Raw genomic sequence first — 18,143 nt, forward strand, 5'->3', positions numbered from 1 at the left:
TGAGGTTCTGTACTTAAGAATTTGAAGAAAAAAGCCACCGCAAATGGAGAATCTCAACAATGGCCATTTGCATTACAGCCAATATTGGTATTAACTATAGATGAATAACAGTGATATGCAACAACAGAGGTCTATTATGCAGAGTACAACACAGGGCCTGTAAGGTGTACTGACATGTCATCTCTGCCTGGAAATGCAGGAGACCATAAATCCAGAAATATAAATGATGGACCATAAATCCAGAAATAAAAGTCCTATTATAGTCTTTGGAGCAATTAAAGGATGAGAGGTACAAAGTCCAGTTATTCCATATAAACAGAAGATTAAAACAAAGAGGGGCTCCACGTGTGGTACAGATGCCAATGGAGGTATCCAACCACTTGGTGCAACTCATGAGAAGCCCTCTGGCAGAGAAGATCTTGTGGCCCATCTCCTTGCCTGAACAGCACGAGGTCTTTTGAACCGTGGCAGAAAAACAAGTCTACTGAGGAAGGAAAAAAAACAAAAAAAGCAGCAGACATTCTGCACAGTGGGAGCTGAGGTCTCATCCAAACCCCACAACCCTAGACATGCTGAAGCAGCGAAAGAAAAGCTAAATCATTGGCGTCAAATAGTATAATCCTGACTGGCACGACACGCGTGTGTCTGCAGCTTAGTCATGGTGGTACCTTCGTCATCAGGCGACATCCGGGGAGGAAGAGGAGGCTACAAACCGGCCAACACCCTTGATAAAATCAAACAGAGTTCAGAAGGGGATTCAGACCACATCAAACAAAGGGTCTGTGGGAATATTTGTCATTTAGAAGAAAGGCATGGGGGGGGGGGGGGCAGAGAAACGTACCGTCTGCAGTGTCTCAGAAAAACCACAATGTCTGCAATCTACTTAGAAGCCCTCTATTCATTTGTCTTTGCCTCAGCAAGAGCGACAGCAACACCCAGGTTGGCACAATCAATTCAATTTTTAATTTAAAACAATCATATTATTTTCTGTATAGTTAGGAGACTCAAGAATAAACCAAGAATCCCAAAGCAAAACAGCTCTATGCTTTCAGGGACATCAACTACAAAAATCCAATCGGTGAAAACGGCCCCCATAATTCCAGTCCATTCCCACTCTTGTGCCGTTCAAGTCACCTGCAACCAGCAACCTGGCTTTTCGGATATACTTCAAGAGGTAGCGTCAATTAATTTGCAGATGACCACTAATTGGAAAACTAGTGTTAGCTACTACATATATGATATGCTTTTTGAACAATACAGGTTTAAAACAAAAAAAGTACATGCAAAAACAGGAACATTAAATTCACAGAATGACTGTACAGTATATTCTGAAGCCCGAATTTGCATCAGACATGCACTAATGAGGACTCTGCTGCAGTTAATGACCCTTCTGGGGGGCAGAATGTCAATCCAATAGCTCTAATAAATCCGAGAGAAGCACAGGTGTCAGACACCAGTAAACTTCATAAAAGAATCTATAAATGACTAAAAACCTCCTAAAATGTTGATGACTGACTGAAATATTCAGAGGTCAATTTTACAGCTCCTCCCTTCTATTGATGATTATTGAAAACCTCTGCAGGTACCTTTTTGGTTTGATCTGCAGTGAAAACATGCTGCCTGTCGGAATGAACCAACTGGTCATTCGAATCAGTAAAAATTAGACAGTTTATCTGCAAAAAGTGTTTGAAATGAGAAAACACACAACAGGCTTGTTTTTGAAGTGCTTTAAAAGTATCCACCGTATGCCTGTTGCAACAAGGATTTCAGCCTTAGAAGGATATGCAAAAAAATATTTATTTGAAGGTGACATCATTTCACAAGCTGGATATCAGCTCAGTACATCACAAGCAGCGGTGCTGGTGGGGGGTTATGGGCGTGGCTGTGTAGCCACAGTGACAGGAGGGGAGGATGTAGCACAGACCTAGCCAGCCAATCGGCTGAGTCCCACATTACATCAACTCTGACCTTAGGGCCTATAGGCATGGAACAGTTAACAGGGTATGACCTCGAGGATCCCGGATTATAGCCAATGCCCATCTGGCAGGGTCTGCAAACACGGCCCCCTCCCCATCTCCCTTCCTCTGCCAGTGCGCAGTCACACTGCCAGGGTCCTGCAGTAAACAGCTCTGGTGCACTTTTATTGGCAATTACTGCTGAAGGTCACACATCAGTGAAGAGCCTGAATTCCAGGAAAAAAAAAAAAGCGTCAGTTCTTATGTAACTCCCGCCTGAGAGCTGGCGGGAGTTCAAGAATCGTGCAGCCTGCAGACTGGGGAAAAACTAGGACACCACGGCGCTGCACACAATCATGTTCACAGTGCCCCCTGCTGGAACACACTGGTAGCAGGAAGGGCAAGCAGAGCCCAAGAGGTGGATTGAGAGGGACCAGGGTCTGTGAGAAACCTAAGAGGAGGATATGCTGACGTCTGAAGAGGTTAGCGAGAAAAAATATGGGGAAATCTCATCTGAGGGAGGGAAAATAAAAAATGGATAGAGGGCAAGAGTGTAAAGGCAGGGCAGGGGGGAGACAAACAGGCAGTTTTGCGAGCCGCTGCTGCCTGGCTGAAAGGGAAGCGTTCCGCTCAGCTGGCTGTGACACGGTGAAGGAGACACACGTGGGGAGGCTTTCCAGTGCGTTCGGATGGTCTCCATTATGTAACAGCAGCCCTGAGCATACAGACTGTGGCTCCTGAGCTGTCATGTCACACTGGGGGACTGAGGACAGCCATGCAGGACGGAAAAGGCAAGTATTCGTCTCCGAGGTCCTTTCTGACTGCTGGCGATTGACGGAGGGAGTGCAGAGGGGGGGTGTCTGCCACTGTTACGGAGAGGGTTCAAAGGGGGTGAAATTGGGAAGGCGAATCTTTAATTTGAGGGCTCCAGCGGATATTTTTCCATGACTGGGAATGTAATGTTCAGCCAGAACGAGAGGATAGACACCAGGAGGCTCCTATGGGACGCGTCAGTTTTAGGGAGAATGGGGGAGATGAAGGGGGGATGTGTTCCACAGCAGGTGCTTTGACTGAGCGTGTGTCTGTACAGACACTCCAGAGTGTTATATATCTCACATAGTGCATCGCACAGACACCCAGGCCAGTTTCACTACACATCTGCTCCCAAACGGCCCTATTTTGCAGGACATAATTACTTTATTAAACCTTTTCCCTGGAAATGGGGAGACTTGGGCTTTAAGACCAACCCAGTTCCTGTAGTGTAAATCAGACGGCTGTCCCTGCTGAGGCCTGTCTCGCATATGGCACCTATTCCGATCAGGCCACTGCCTGCTAGCCACCTACACGGTTCGGCCCTGGATTGGTGACACGGACACGGACACGCTTCTCACGCTTTCCTTTCAGCGCGTCACCCTCTACAGGTACGCGGTACTGAAAAGCCCCGGGGCCACCTGCCCCCGCGTGGCCTCCTCGCTCCCGCCCATCTCCGCACAGCTGACCTTCCAGGTGAGGCCACCTGTGCAGCTCACGCACAGCCAGCACAGCTCAGCAAACACGCTGTGTTCAGCATCTGCTAAAACAGCACAGTGTGATGATTTATTAGGATGACAGTAAAAAGCGCAAATGGCAAATGACAGTAAAGTCCCAATCTAAAATGTAAGACCATTTTCATATTAAACAGGCAATGGACAATCTTCACCATCTTTCCCTTCTGAATATTATTTAGTCTAAACCATACATGTAAATCAGATACTAAATTGTATTATTTTAATGAATCACAGCATCTTAAAAGCGGTATTATTTATCATAGTCAAACTGTCCAGACAGAATGACATGGTATATGGTAATATGATGGTATTAACAAAAGCAATGCTATTTCTGGTGCACGGGAGACCAAGATTTGTTGCCAAGACTGCAGAAAACTTCAGTACAGCATATTACCATTATACCACCAACGTGAACAACACATGATGCTTGTGTGTGGCCACTGATCTAGTATATGAATCCTCCCTGAAGCAGCAGAATAAACAAACTGACAAAAGCAAACCAAACCAAACAAAACCAAACCAAAAGAACAAACCAGCAAACTGATCTGTGGCACTGAGCTGATCAGGACAGTCCTGTCTACTGAAGTGCATCTATAAAGTGTTCAATTGGACTGAACACACATGCCACTGTATTACAGGCCTGAGGAAAACTAAGGAAATGTACAGACGTGTACAAATTCTGACTGACTCTTTTCAGGCAGGTGACTGCAAGCTTTCGGGAACTCGACCACACCAGGCGTTACCACAGTAACAGTCACGTGAATCATAGGAACAGGCAGGCCTACTTACTGACCTCAATTTGTACCAGGAAGGGGTGTAAAATGGATGAATGACAAGTCAGCACAAGAACAGACAAAAAAAAATAAAAATTTCTACAGCAGATCTACAGACACAAACATAAACAGACTAAAAAAGGAACCGGTCAACCTCAGGCACATCCATTTCATCATCAAAGGCAATCAGCTGGAAGAGAAGATTATAGAGCGTGAGTTAGTCCATCAGAAAGAGCTCCATTATCAGCGTGAAAACTGGGTTAAGCATAATATTAAAAACACACATCTAAGTAAGTAAAACAATGTTAGGATCTGATAAGGATTAGCACAGTAAAAAAAGGCACAGGAAGTCTGGATCTATTTTCACGCATGGGGAGGAACACATGCCCGTATTTTACATCCGGTGAGATGCACACAGATGATGAGCACATGCTGTGTGTGAAGTGGTGGAACGGACAGTGTGAGCAGCCATGGGGGATATGCGGGGGGGCTGCTGAATTTGTGCTGTGAGAAGGGGCTGATGAGCCCCCCCCCCCCGCTGGTGACTCATACTGAGCCATGTCCTGAGGGAGGGGGCTGGAGGTGCCGCGTGTGTTTGCGTCAGCCCTGCATGGGTGCAGACTCAGTATAGCACATGTTCAATCACAGGGGGGGGGGGGGGGGACAGAGTAACCCAACAGCACAGCTAACTGATACAGAACGCCGGTGAGGGGCTGTCTGTTAGTCAGTGGGGGAGGGATGGGGGGGGGGGGTACCTTCTCGCCGTAGCCCCTGTCTTTGGTCATCATCTCCCTCAGAGTCTGCAGCACCTTGATGCACAGCCGTTCCTCATTCTCCTCCAGCAGCTGCTTTGTGTGTTTGATGAGTCTGTTGGGGGGGGGGGGGGGGGGGGGAGTTATTAAAAGGTCACGTTTTATGGACAAAAACTGACCAATGTGGTAAACTGTGCACATCTACACATACAGATCGCATGCATTTCCAATTATCATTCAGCTATTTAAAAATATAAATCAAGAACAAAAATAAGGCTGGAAAAAAGCTTTAACAATGAAATAATGAGCTTTAATAAAGGATCCTTTATTATAAAGTACAAATTTTAAAATAAGAATGAGTTGCAAAAAACAGCACTTCTCTATTACATGGCACTAAAGGGTTAATTGCCAGGAGACACATTGTGCAATGTAATGCTTATAACTATTTTGGATAGGGACTCTGAATAAGTAACACCTGACTTATTAATCCAAAATATGTGTTTGATTTCCCTGGAACCAGCACGAGACTAAACACGCAGCTTATAGGAACAAGCGGAGGGATTGGTTTTGCTCTCGGAAACCTTAGCGAGAATCCTGATGATCACACGCTATGCGGAGATCCATGCCACGCTTGAAATAAGACAATCCCTCTCTAATGCAGGTACCCCTTCAGTGAGAGAATCCGAATCACTGCAGAGGTGTGTGTGCGTCAGCGCAGCACGGTACTGCGTCACAGAGGTCATGCGTACAGACACGGGCAAACGGCGGCCTAGTTCAGGCTGCGCTCATACACGCTTACATGTGAGGGGTCAGCTGATTCATCAGCATCTGCATATTACACTGCATTCCTTTCTCCAGGGGGCAGGAAAGAGCCGGATGAGGCAACGAAGCAAAGATATTAACATGCAAATTAAATAAAGATAAGACTGGGCGGCATATTAAAGTCAGCCAGTGATTAAAAACCAGCCTAGTGGAAAACAAAGTGCTTTCTTCACCTGAAACATCAAGTTGGTTCAAACCTCCTCTGGTGTTACTGAATAATCCTTTAATTCTAAAACCACTCAGTCAGTCACTGCAGCACTGCCGACGCGTGTCCCCAAATGAACCCAATCGGGGGGGGGCATAAAAGGAGCCATTCCGGACTGAACCTTCCTCGGACTTGCAAGGCAGCTGCTGTCCCTTACTTGCAGATGAAGCCGCCGCTCTCACACTTCCTGCGGGAGTCCGTGTTCTCCGGGAAGAGCAGCTCCGGTCGGTGCAACACGTCCACCAGCACAGAGAGCTCGGCCTGGACCAAAGGCCGCAAACGGTCCTCCAGGGCGGAGACGATGTCCTGCGAGGGGGGGGGTATGCAAAACACAGCCCTGAAGACAAACTCTCATATGAACACACACACACATACATGTGGACACACACAGACCTGTACTCATCTTTGTGGGGACTGGGAAGAATGCTAATGCGAACTATGACGACCTTAACAACTACCCAGCACTAACCTTAACCATAAGTAACAAAACAAAATACAAGACTTTTGGCATTTTTAGCTTGACGATTGCAGTCACATATTTTTTTATAAAATTTCCACTTGCTGGGACTGAAAAACAATGGCCCCACAACGTCAAAATAATAGGTTTTAATCACATTTTGGGGACATTTGGTTCCCACAATGTAATGCATACTGGGACTGCGCACGCGCAGGGACACTGTGGAGCCTTAAGATGCCGGCGTCATACTACTGTACAAGCCAGCTTCATTTTCACACATGGAGATACAGGAATGGCCTTTCGGGACCTGGTACCAGGATACACAGCAAACACTGACTGATGCTATCAAAACCATTTCCTTCATTCCCCAGATTCTCATTAATTTATTATGGGCAGGAAATGCTTCCCAGCAAAGGGAGTCAACTGGGCTACCGTCCAAACAAGCTGTACAATTGCTTCTAGTAATAAGATAGAATATTATACTAATTGAAAAGAAGAAAAATACCCATTAAAAGTAGTGTTTAAAGTAATGCTTAAACACTTCAAAGGATTTCCAGGAGAGGGTAAACCTCACACACAACCACCAATGCAACTTTGGAGTGAAACGTCCTCATGCCCAGAGGCCCTGCTCCTGAACACAAACGCTGTAACCCAGGCCAGAGAGGCCTGTGCTGGGGGGACAGGGGCCCCGGAAGACACTCCACAGAGCTCTCTGCCTGTGGGCTTCCCTCTCACCTGGAGCCTCTCGATGATGTTCCTGTAGTCCCGCGAGGTGGTGACCACCGACTCACGGCGGGTAGCGTTCCGCACAGACTGGCGCCAGCTCATGGCGGTCTTCTGCACAATGTTGTTTGACTTGACAAAGAGGCTGTTCACCTGGCCGTCCAGGTCCACCGGTATTGCGATTGCTCGACTTTTGGCTACAAAAAGAATACTTATGTTATAGACAGAGAACTATGGGTAAAGGTCAAAATACTGGCGCTAGAGCTATGGAGCTTTAAACTACAAAAATGACTCATTCTTTTTTTTATTTTTTATTTTTTAGAGAGCTGTGGCCACCTACACTGCCCTTAGGTTATATTTAAAAATGTAAGCTAAACCCTTAAGCTAGATTCAAAATTACATGATGCTGCACATTACTAAGTGACCCCCTTTGGGAACAAAACCTGACTCTGGGGGTGGGGAGACAGCAGCACTTACCCACATCAGAAAGCACCTTAATACAGCTCTCTACAGAGCCCTTCTGTGCTGGAATCAGCCAGTGACAGTGATACACCCGAAAGACTCCCTGCAGGAGCTGCACGAAGACCGGCTGCCGGGTCTGCCAGAGAGCGGAGGGGAGAGCAGAGAGGGGCGTTAAGCTAAACGGCATGAGGAGACCGGGAACCAGTCAGAAGCAAGAGGAGCAGAGAGGGAACGAGAACATACTGTACAGGCAAGAGAAAAAGGAATAAGGTATAAATGATTATGTAGAAAGGTCATGCAAGGGAGGAGAAAGGAAGAAGGGAGTGAATGAGACAGGTGAAAGTGAAGGCGTAAGAAAAGAATATGAACATTACCATGACAGGATGAGAAAAGGAGGAGAGAGAACAGCATTGAGATAGTGCTGCAGTAGCGTCTCCAGTATGCATCTGTCTGTGAGCTCCAGGCACCATAAAAAAGAAAGAGGCACCTCATTTCATACCTGCAGAGCTCATACCATGAAGCTCACAGTTACAGTTACAATGTCACCAACGCAAATTAATGTCAAAGATATGTGAAGCCTAGTCTTCTTAGTTCTCTCCTCCCTAGTAATTTGCCAGTGTGTCATGATAGCCCAGCAGTCCCTGGGGTTTGAAGAACTTTGTGTTGTTTTCTTAAACCCAAAAATCAATAAATTTAAGTGTAACATCCCGGGTCAAAGTTCACTAGTTAAGAACAAGCCAACCGAGGAAATGTCGAACAGGACATGGGCAGAGGCCCATAGCCCTGCGTGCAGAAGGGCAATTTCCCTCCGTGAAACTTGCATAAACAGGCATGCAAATGGAATGCAAGTGATACACAACCGAAACCAGAGTAAAACCCCAGTCAAACTAGCAAACAGATATTATATATAAACAATGTGCCATAAATCAAAAATGACTTGCTTAATTTAAAAGCCATAATGGTCTTTAAGAAATGGTGAACCAATGACATACATTCCCTGTCAAGTCCCAGACTGGAGGTGGAGCCCAGGATTGGGGTGTCCAACCACTGACCCACAAGCTCCCCCCACTTAGACATGCTGCCGGTGGGGAGGGGTAGAGTACACAACACAACATTTACAGTACCCAGTGACACCAAATCAGTGTAGTCATTCTATTGAAGTTTAAATACCTCTAATATTTTGCCCAGAATAGATTCCTGAAGTGAAACAAAAAAAAATGTACAGAATTATAAGCAGAGAAACTTCCTGCAGATGTAAAACTGGAGGCCTCACTGGACCTGACTTTGTTACAACCCAAGAGCTTCCGCTTAATACCTGTATCTCCAACATGCATCAGACAAAAAGCCATTTTGTTGTATCATGTGACTCAATAACTTTCCCGTGGCTCCCAAATTTAATGGGGGGGGGCGTATTGTTGACAAGGGCGTATTTAAACTTTCACAGACCCTTGTGTGCCTATATTATAAAAGGAACTGAGAAACAAATAAAGGATTTGTGTCAGTTGAAGTAAAAGAAGTCCAGTGATGATTTAAACAGAGCATAGTTTATAAGTTAAAAGAAAATATTTTATGAAAAAAAGACTGCATGAGTAAAAACTAATTAATGTAATTTATAGATAACCAAAAACTGATTGTATTCTGGTTTAACAAATACACAAAGCCTTTCCAGTAAAACAGGAAACAAATTCCAATGGACGCTTGCATGCTCACCAGTGGGCACCAGTCCAAAGCCATGCGGGGAATGTTGGGAAACCCAGACACTCATTACCTAACTTCCCAGACCTCAATTACCCCCCGAGAGGATCTCTCAGGGGGAAAAGCAACCCCATGAATCAGCCACTGAACGCTCATAAGTCAGTAAGAAGGCAGAAGGATATCTTCAATGTGAGACTGGGATATATGATACTGTATAAATGTCTTGGCCAAAATTCACTAGCATGCAGCAACATCTGGCATCTATGTGAGGAGAATCTGAATGTTAACAGCACACAGAGCGGAACTAGATCTTCAGCAGCACCTGGCTGTAAACGGCGTCTGCCAGCACCGATAATTAACAGCTCTATTCCGAAGGAACACACAGGGAGCACAGTCACTATCAGAATGTCACTCTAACAATGTTCATTACAACAATTTATATGACTCATTTAACAACATGGTGGCGATTTTCCAGTGCAGTGAGGAACATGTATAATAATGCAGCTGAATGCTAAGGAAGGTCCAGCTACATTTTTTGCAATGTATAATAATCAAGAATTTCAGTCTGTGACTGACAATAAAGTTGTATAGAATCATATCATAATATAATATGGGCTTATATATACACAATTTATATATATGTGTGTGTGTGATATTTTATACCTATATGTATATCGATATTCATATACAGATTAGGTCACGGACACTAATGCAAATAGCACTTTGCCAGGATTACCTGCAGACTGGTGCTCTGATCTGAGAAGGGAGAGCTGAAGAACGTGGTCACGATGCTCATGACCGTCTCCGTCACATAGCGCTCCAGCACTGTATCAGCGTGTTTCCTGTCACTTGTGTTGTTGCACACCTGCAGGGGTAGAGCTCTCAGGGGGCGTGGCCTCCACTGCATTCCATTCCCAGCAGCAACACCAATAGAAACTACACACAAATCTTTAAAATGCTCCAAATGATAGGTTCAGAGGAACCCTTGTGTATTTGGCATTATTTAAACATTTAAATAAGAGATTAACTAAAGAGTGTCACTTGTGGCAAGACAGAATAGCTTCTGTACTGTATGACTTGTCTTACTTTGAGGAGACTTGCAGAAATTCTTAATCCTTACCCGGCAGATGTCAACCAGGAAATTCTCAAAGAGCTTCCACATGTGGTTACTGGTGTAGATCTCCTTCATCTCCACCTCGGTGTCCACATAGCAGTGATTTAGGAAGTTGATGTAGGCAATTTTCACCTGGAGAACAGAAAAGCAAACGTGCGTGTTAATCTGGGGCAGAATCCATGAGAAGTTGGTACGTGTGTTTCTAATGGGCTGGAGGAAGTTTTTTTTTTTCCCTCCACACAACAGGTTACATCCAACTCCATTTACCGTTAGATAGAATCGCTCCAGCCAATAGTGTGTGAGAAATCCTCCATACCAGCGAGGCAGAAGCCACCATAAACTGAACAGTTTGCATATTGCATTCCATGCTTAAACACTCTGTAGTTCCACAGACCAATTCAATTGTAAATATGAAGAGATTTACAATAAGTTCCTCATGTGGTCTCAAACAGACAGAGTCATTATCGATTCCAAGAATAAACAGATCTGATCCACCATGGCTGCAGTCAGTACCATTACCTCTGGGATGCAGTCCTCGTGCGTTACCACACGGACGATGTCATCAAGAGGCAGCAGCGAGTTGCACTTGATCTCTGTGTAGACGTTCTTGCCTTCGGTGCAGACGGCCAAGAGCTCCACCAGGTGGATATGGTACATCAGCTGGCTGTTCTCATCCATGCGGTCTCGCTCCGACCGCATCATTTGCACCAGTGTCTGGAAGGAGGCTCTATCATTGTAAAAGACCAGCACGTCCTCCCCTGCGTTTACCAGCTGTGGGTCGGACAAAATGGGAGTAATGGTTTTACAACAATAAACATGCAAGTATTTACTTAAACGGTGCTTATGCACATTACGCAAGATATACATAAATACAGCAGCTCAAGAACTGCAATCTTTAAACCATTAAGCAGAACAAAACCTAGAGTGCAGGATGCTTTTGTGGCAAACAAAATATTCTTCTCCAAACAGTTTGCACTTCCTCTTACTATACATTTTTGTGATAATTTACTGGCTCTAGATAAAATCAAGGAGAAAAACAACATGCTTTTCAAGAACCATTTTCCTGTAGCCCCTTGCTGAAAGTGAAATATGCTGTATGCTCCTACTGAATAAACAAAGGATGTGTAAAGGATGTGAAAATAAGCCCCTCAGTCAATGCCAAATGGCTGTTACTTAGGTTCAAATTTGGATGTCATCTCAAAATTCACAAAAAATATGCATTTCCCATCCTGTTTGCTTTAGTTTCATAAAGAATCAAATTTAAGGAAACTGCACCTTCAGTGGCTTAAATATAATTCAATTATATTACACAACTGAAAAACTACAGTTAACAAATAACTGGTAATTCATGATTCATTCATTTAACAGTTCCATCTAAACAAAAGGGTTCATTAACAGCGGAGCGATCACAAAAATCACCATTCCCTGCAGCCCTCAAAGACAGATATAGCCCAGAATTTATAAATAGCTGAAGAAAGATGCAGAGTCCTTCAACAAGCTCGCATGGCTGGGAAAAGAGAGCAGGACACCAAAATATGCTGGATTTGCATGAGGGAACCAGTGTCAGATGCGAGGCGAGAGATTTCACCTCAGCCATTACGACATCCTGACACTTCTTGATGAACTTCCCCTCAGCCTTGACGATGGTCTGTAAGAACTTGAGGTACTGCACGTTACGGCCATGCGTCTCAATGCAGTGAACAAAGTGCTGCACCACGCGCTCATTGATCTCGCTGCAGAGCTGGAAGTTGTTCATGAATATATGTTGCATGGTTACTGCCTCCAGGATCTGCAGCACAAGAAACACAAACAGTCAAAATAACTGCAAAAAAAAGAAAATGCACCCATAAAACATCCATCTGAATATTGAAACCCAGTTTCAAGAAAATCTTTTTGCTTTGTCTTCCATTGCCAATATGCTCACCCCAGGGTTTAGAAAGAGGTTGATGTGCTTGTGAAGCAGGGCCTGGTTTTGCTGGTTCCCGGCACAGAAATTCTGCAGAAACTGGTGGGCTAACTTCATTATCTCCTGCATGCGAACATCCTCCCCCTGTGCACACAAGAAATATACATCATACTAGCCCAATAACCAATATTTGTTCTGAACAGGTACATCATCCAAGATCCTACTCTAGATTTGGTCCTGGATAATTTTGCTCCTTAGTCCAATTCAATAAACTCTTCTTCATTCTGAAATCCGTTTCTAATGCCCCCTTTTTCAACCTATGCACTACCTTCTCATAAGGGATCTGCAGAAGTTCCAGGACCACCGAATGAGCGCCCATGTTCCTCAGGAGCCTCTGCTGCTGCTTCTTGCTCTTCCGACCTGACGCACCCTCCTGAACACACAGCTTGCTGAGACGTAGCAGAACCTGAGCAAATACGGTAAGTATCAGCATGGCTCTAACCCTGGGTCAGCTGCCTATACGGCTCTATGAGAGTTTTAGAATGTTACTAAATATTTAGAAAGAACATCAAGACATAAAAATAATTTGGCTCTTAAAAAAGCAATGTATCAACACACCTTACAAAAACAAAATGTTGTAATGATGACAGTCGGTGTTTGACAGAGATATAGTGTAAATTATTACACCACAAAGAAAATCCCAAGTGTACCTCTTTTACAACTCGGTAGTTGTAACTACTGGTGCTTTCCGGTTTCTTTGGTTTTTCTGAGCTGTTTTTCTGAGTCGTATCTCCCTGTAAAACAATTAACGTAAAAGGAGTCAGACAAAAGGACGCTTTAACTAAGTTTACTTGTGTGCACCTTATATTCAAGAGTATTTTATCAAGAGTATTTGGAACAGATAAAAAAAAAAACAAAGGCTTCCTTATTAAATTATGATATACAATAACTGTTATGGGTAAATTATAATTATGTAATGGTGAGCTTACTTTCTTGTGGACCGACTCTGATGGTCCATCACCAGGGTCGATGCCTTCATCCGGACCCTGCCGCTTATAAACCCACAGCTCGGACTTCTCCACGATGGAGCGAAGTTGGTCCAGGTCTGACTTGATCTGCTTGTAGTTTTCCACATCCTGACTTGTCACCAGCAGCTGAACCTAAAATAGGAAATTGTTGGGGGTAGGGATGCCTTATTGTTCCCACACTGGAGCAGTAGATAGGGTGATGACTGGAGTTCTGACCAAAATGATACAGACATTGTCATGAAGGGGCAGCCCTTATCGTATTCCATGATCGAGCAATGACAAGAACGGACTACATGCATTTACAGTACATTGAATTAACACGAAAAGTTATGTCAATGCCAAAGATTTCTACTCAGTTGGATGACAAAAGATATCTCCATGGACAGATACCTGTTTAAAGGCCTGCAGGACCTCCTGTCGCTGACTGAAATGTCTGAAGAGAAGGTGAAGAGCCCCAGACACCAGAGGAGGGTAATCATGCATTGTCAAGTGAAGAAGGACTCTGAGGAATGTCCTCCCTCCATGGTCGTCTAGGTCCAAGGGCGTGTTCTCCTCACTAGACATGACCAAAACAATCACGTCAATCAGGCAACCCAATATGACCAACAACAAAAACTAACCAAGTACTAACTATGATCTAAAACCACTAACACCTCTAACTGCACCAAAACATTTAGGATAACAGTGTTAAGGGCTAATAAAGAAAGAGAACAGGGAAACACTCAAAGCAGTCATGTATAATACATTATTGATACCTTCATAATGCAATATAATGCAGTCAAAGTATTATAGACACGGCTGACCGTTATAACGCATTATGAATGTATCCATAGTGCATTAATGATGAGCGCTTCATAGAGAATTCATAATGCATAATAAACACGCCGAAAATGAGTTATGCCTTTTTTTTATAAATAGTTACAGCCGTGTTTATAATACGTTATTAATGTATTATAATGCATTATGGGGGTATTTATGATGAATTATGATGACTGCTTTACAGAGAACTGCACTGTAACTTTAGTCAAGAGACCCTTACCAAAAAACGACGGGTGCTTTTAAAAGTATGAGATACACTTAGATAATGGAGAACGAAGTCTTATTAAGATGAAAGTAGACAAAACACAAGCGTTCACATTTAGCTAGAAAGCCTTCACCTGCCACCAAAAATCCCTTCCGCTTGCTCCTCTATATGCTCAAAATCCAGCGCTCCTTTAACAAAAGAAAGTACAGAAATCACTGAAGATTAAGAGAGAAAATGGGATCAAGGCTTGTAATAAGGTTCTACTGCACAACAGCTGCATTATAACTGGATAAAGGTGTCAAAGCTTTGAGATATTTGTGACTATTCAAAGGACAACTCCTGCATTTATAAGCAGTGGTATAGAAAATTATTAGAATGGAGAAGATATATTACCTATAAATATGTTATATTGATACATCATGAATCTGACTTTGAAGGATGAATCTGCCCAAGACAGATCTGCCATACATCATTAAAGGTGTTGAGCAATTAGTTCTCCGTGTTTCGACTGAGTGGCGATGATCTCACCTGGCATGTTACTAGGTAGTTCCTGACCACTGCCCAGTGATAGATCTGCCTGAGAATTGCTCTCATCAAACTCCCGTTTGAAGATACAAAGCAGGCAGGAGATTCGATAGTCCAGACGGACATTTAGGATGAACTATGGAAACCATGGGCAGAGAGAAAAGTGAGAGTTTACATCTAAGAGTCTGATCGGTTCTTGATCCTGCCCCAGAAACCAAGACTGATGAATGTATGAGTATGTGATGATAAATCTGACATAAGACGTGATTAGGATGGTAGTAGAAGTTCAAGGTTTGCTGCATCAAGTGTGTTACCTGGAGGATTTCAATGATCTTCAGTTTAGTGTCCATTACCAATATGTCTTCCTTCTCTGGCTCAGTCTGAGTCTTGACAACATCACCGTTTGGTGGGTTGACAGGGGCAGCAGGCAGGAAACCACCACCTCTCAGGACCACCTGGGTCATCAGCTCACCCACCCCATGTATGGAGCGCATGACATTACTACCTGATGGTGCAAACAATTATCAAACATCACATGCCCCTCATACAAGCTGAGAGAGTAGATAGCTGACCAGACCAGTATGGATTACAATGCCTGGCTGACAGTCAAAGAGGGGACAAAAAGCAACAAATACAGAACAGTTTAGGCTGTGGAGGTCAAATGCAAGCTTAAGAAACATGACGTTACCTTTGTTCTCATCCCCTTTTTCCAACTTAATGGGGTAGATGGTGCTGACATGGACACAATCCAAAATGGCCAAGAGGATTTTAGTCAGCCTCAGAAGGTCACTGAAGTTGTAGAATCCAAAATAAATCAGGTTCCTTGCTAAATTTACAACCTTTAAACAGAGCAGGTCATTTTGTATTTAGTACGTGAAATTTACTTTTGAATTTGTTTCACTCTGTTTCAAATATTTCTTCAGAGTGACCTACCTCAAAGGTCAGTTTGTTTTTCTCTTTATCGGAGAAAGGGAAGCTCTGACAAACCACATCTCTCAAATAATTCTCCACAAACTCCATGGTCTGAGCAAATCGCTCTTTAATGTCATCTTTGGATGTTCCATCATTATCATAGCTGTTAGGATTATAATGAGTTTTCGATGAGTTTTTAATTTCTTTTGTTTTTCTTGCAGAGCTCCAGTCAGTTAAACTATTATTTGATTGCGACAAGGCAATAAAGGTCTCATGCATTACCTCATCAAGGCACCTATATCAGTAAGTGAGCATAAAGCATGTAACATTTTCTGCTGAAAACACTTACTCATCAATGGCAATCTGGGATGGGATCTCAGACCACAGGCGGGCATACTTGACGGGCGTGACCTGCTCCTGGGGGTCACGATCCACATGCATGTGCAGCATCATGCGTGTGAAGGAGGCACGCAGGTCATAGGGCAGGTCCTCATCAGACATGCAACGCAAGATCAGGTCCACATCCAGCTGGCCAGAGATCTTGTTGATTGCCAGGTACTGCCGGTCCAGGCACATGCGGGCAAACAGATTCAGCTGGTATCTGTAGGGCAATATCAATAGCATTTGTAGAGTGGAACAGATCCACTATTAATATCAAATATCTATACTATCAATACCATGCACTATCCACTTGTTCCTCACTGTTGTCTTACTGCCAGTGATATTCCACGATACCACTGTGTACCTGTAGTAACCGATTACTTCCTGATCCTCCTTCTGCCCCTCCTTGGCATCCTGGGCCAACTCTCGAATACTTTTACTGCGAATTTCCTTGTTGCTGTCTTTCCAGAAGAGCCACACTTCCTCCTCATCCTCTTCAGACTCTACTGAATTCTCTCCCATGGGCATGCCCTCAATCTCAAAGCGGGAGAGCACCAGTCTGATGGACACATTAAGTTAGGGATCCAATACATCACAGGATGGACAACAAAGATAGAGTACATGCTTAGATGATTTCTATGGTATTCATTCATTCATCCATCCATCTTCTATACCACTTATCATATAAAGGGTTGCAGGGGTCAATTAAGGACATTTAAGAATAACCCTTTGTTATCTATAACCTCTACTGGACATATTAGATTTAAAAAGCTTACTTAGTCTCAATGAGGATGTCTGCATTGTTAGGGTCTAGCACCGCATTACAGATGAGTTCCTGGGTCACTGGGATGGACTTGTTCATGGACACGCAAAGATCTGACAGATAGTCCAGGAACCTGGGAACAGAAATAGATAACGGCCAAGTGATAGTAACAAACAGGTTCAAGGCCTTAGATCTACAGTAATGAACGACACCATGAAACACTACTTCCTTAAATAGTCATGTTCAACTCTTTCATTCAAACGAAATAGCTACACAGTAGAAACCATTTAAGGTGATAACAGTTATAGTGATGAACCGCTGGATCAAAAAGCTTGGGACAAAATCATTCCTGTACAAATAACGTTTAAATAATTTGCTTATAGTAATCAAGTAGTCTGCTTACAGTGTTCATTTAGGGTCTTTTTGAAACATGAGAACATATGGAAAAAATTTTAAATGTGGTAATTTATTATTATTTTTTACTTCACTTTTATCGTCCTACTTTGCCTTGCGGTGACCCATCTGTGTCTGGCTAGATACCTGAGGCTAAGGCGGCGTGCACAGAAAACACGATCGGAAAAAGAAAGTCCATTTTCTCTCAATGACAAATATAGACTCATCAAAGCTTATGATAAACTGCCAAAACAGAGCCAACAATATGCAGCAGCGAAACTACAATAAGTGCTTTGAGACAGTGTAACACTGAAAATGTGCTGCATAAATAAATTTTAATATTTATGTACAGTACTGTATTATAGCGTATTTGAATTATACACAGTTCAGTAATTTAATTTCTACAGTACTATAATTTTAAAACCGTTTGAAGCAACTGTACTCTATTTTGAAATCATCAATAAAATTAAGTAAATAGCAACTCTATCTGTTTTATTACCTTATGTTCATGTAATATATATACAAATATCAATTAGATGGTAATCTGCCTGAGACATAAGAAAAAAAATTGGTTATAATGATCATTCGCTAATAGTGATCAATTTAAAATACACAGACATGATCACTATAAGCAGTTTCCACTGTATCAGCTTTGTAATATGGATAAATGTATATTCTGTTATATTCATTCCATGGCATTACGGCT

General features: G+C 43.3%; 1 protein-coding gene and 1 long non-coding RNA gene across 12 annotated transcripts in view; one reads left to right on the forward strand and one right to left on the reverse strand.

Annotated features, from left to right (window-relative positions):
- The window catches only part of LOC111840603 (inositol 1,4,5-trisphosphate-gated calcium channel ITPR1), a 100,084-nt gene that overhangs the window by 42,758 nt on the left and 39,183 nt on the right, over positions 1-18,143 (reverse strand). For 3 of the 10 annotated variants that reach the window (XM_023805601.2, XM_023805600.2, XM_023805602.2), the window contains exons 18-39: positions 17,058-17,177; positions 16,646-16,840; positions 16,250-16,501; positions 15,922-16,063; positions 15,677-15,827; positions 15,303-15,493; positions 14,992-15,124; positions 14,597-14,651; positions 13,830-13,995; positions 13,401-13,571; positions 13,122-13,205; positions 12,740-12,877; positions 12,430-12,555; positions 12,094-12,294; positions 11,025-11,276; positions 10,512-10,637; positions 10,128-10,256; positions 8,867-8,893; positions 7,712-7,832; positions 7,247-7,431; positions 6,212-6,360; positions 5,031-5,142 (exon numbers count right to left, since the gene is read on the reverse strand). In XM_023805601.2, the coding sequence (XP_023661369.1) occupies positions 5,031-5,142; positions 6,212-6,360; positions 7,247-7,431; positions 7,712-7,832; positions 8,867-8,893; positions 10,128-10,256; positions 10,512-10,637; positions 11,025-11,276; positions 12,094-12,294; positions 12,430-12,555; positions 12,740-12,877; positions 13,122-13,205; positions 13,401-13,571; positions 13,830-13,995; positions 14,597-14,651; positions 14,992-15,124; positions 15,303-15,493; positions 15,677-15,827; positions 15,922-16,063; positions 16,250-16,501; positions 16,646-16,840; positions 17,058-17,177 (3,226 nt within the window). Of the gene's footprint in view, positions 1-4,429; positions 4,466-5,030; positions 5,143-6,211; positions 6,361-7,246; positions 7,432-7,711; positions 7,833-8,866; positions 8,894-10,127; positions 10,257-10,511; positions 10,638-11,024; positions 11,277-12,093; positions 12,295-12,429; positions 12,556-12,739; positions 12,878-13,121; positions 13,206-13,400; positions 13,572-13,829; positions 13,996-14,596; positions 14,652-14,991; positions 15,125-15,302; positions 15,494-15,676; positions 15,828-15,921; positions 16,064-16,249; positions 16,502-16,645; positions 16,841-17,057; positions 17,178-18,143 lie in introns of all 10 variants that reach the window. The other 7 variants (XM_072712916.1, XM_072712915.1, XM_023805603.2 and 4 more) reach the window with 3 other exon arrangements.
- LOC140591645 (uncharacterized) lies at positions 2,356-13,565 on the forward strand. 2 transcript variants are annotated; one of them, XR_011991918.1, is made up of 3 exons: positions 2,356-2,746; positions 12,751-12,890; positions 13,436-13,565. It is a non-coding gene; the product is annotated as an uncharacterized lncRNA (long non-coding RNA). The 2 variants fall into 2 exon arrangements; XR_011991919.1 differs by having other exon boundaries at positions 12,761-12,890.

The sequence above is a fragment of the Paramormyrops kingsleyae genome, chromosome 6, assembly GCF_048594095.1.
Source record: "Paramormyrops kingsleyae isolate MSU_618 chromosome 6, PKINGS_0.4, whole genome shotgun sequence".
NCBI lineage: Eukaryota > Metazoa > Chordata > Actinopteri > Osteoglossiformes > Mormyridae > Paramormyrops > Paramormyrops kingsleyae.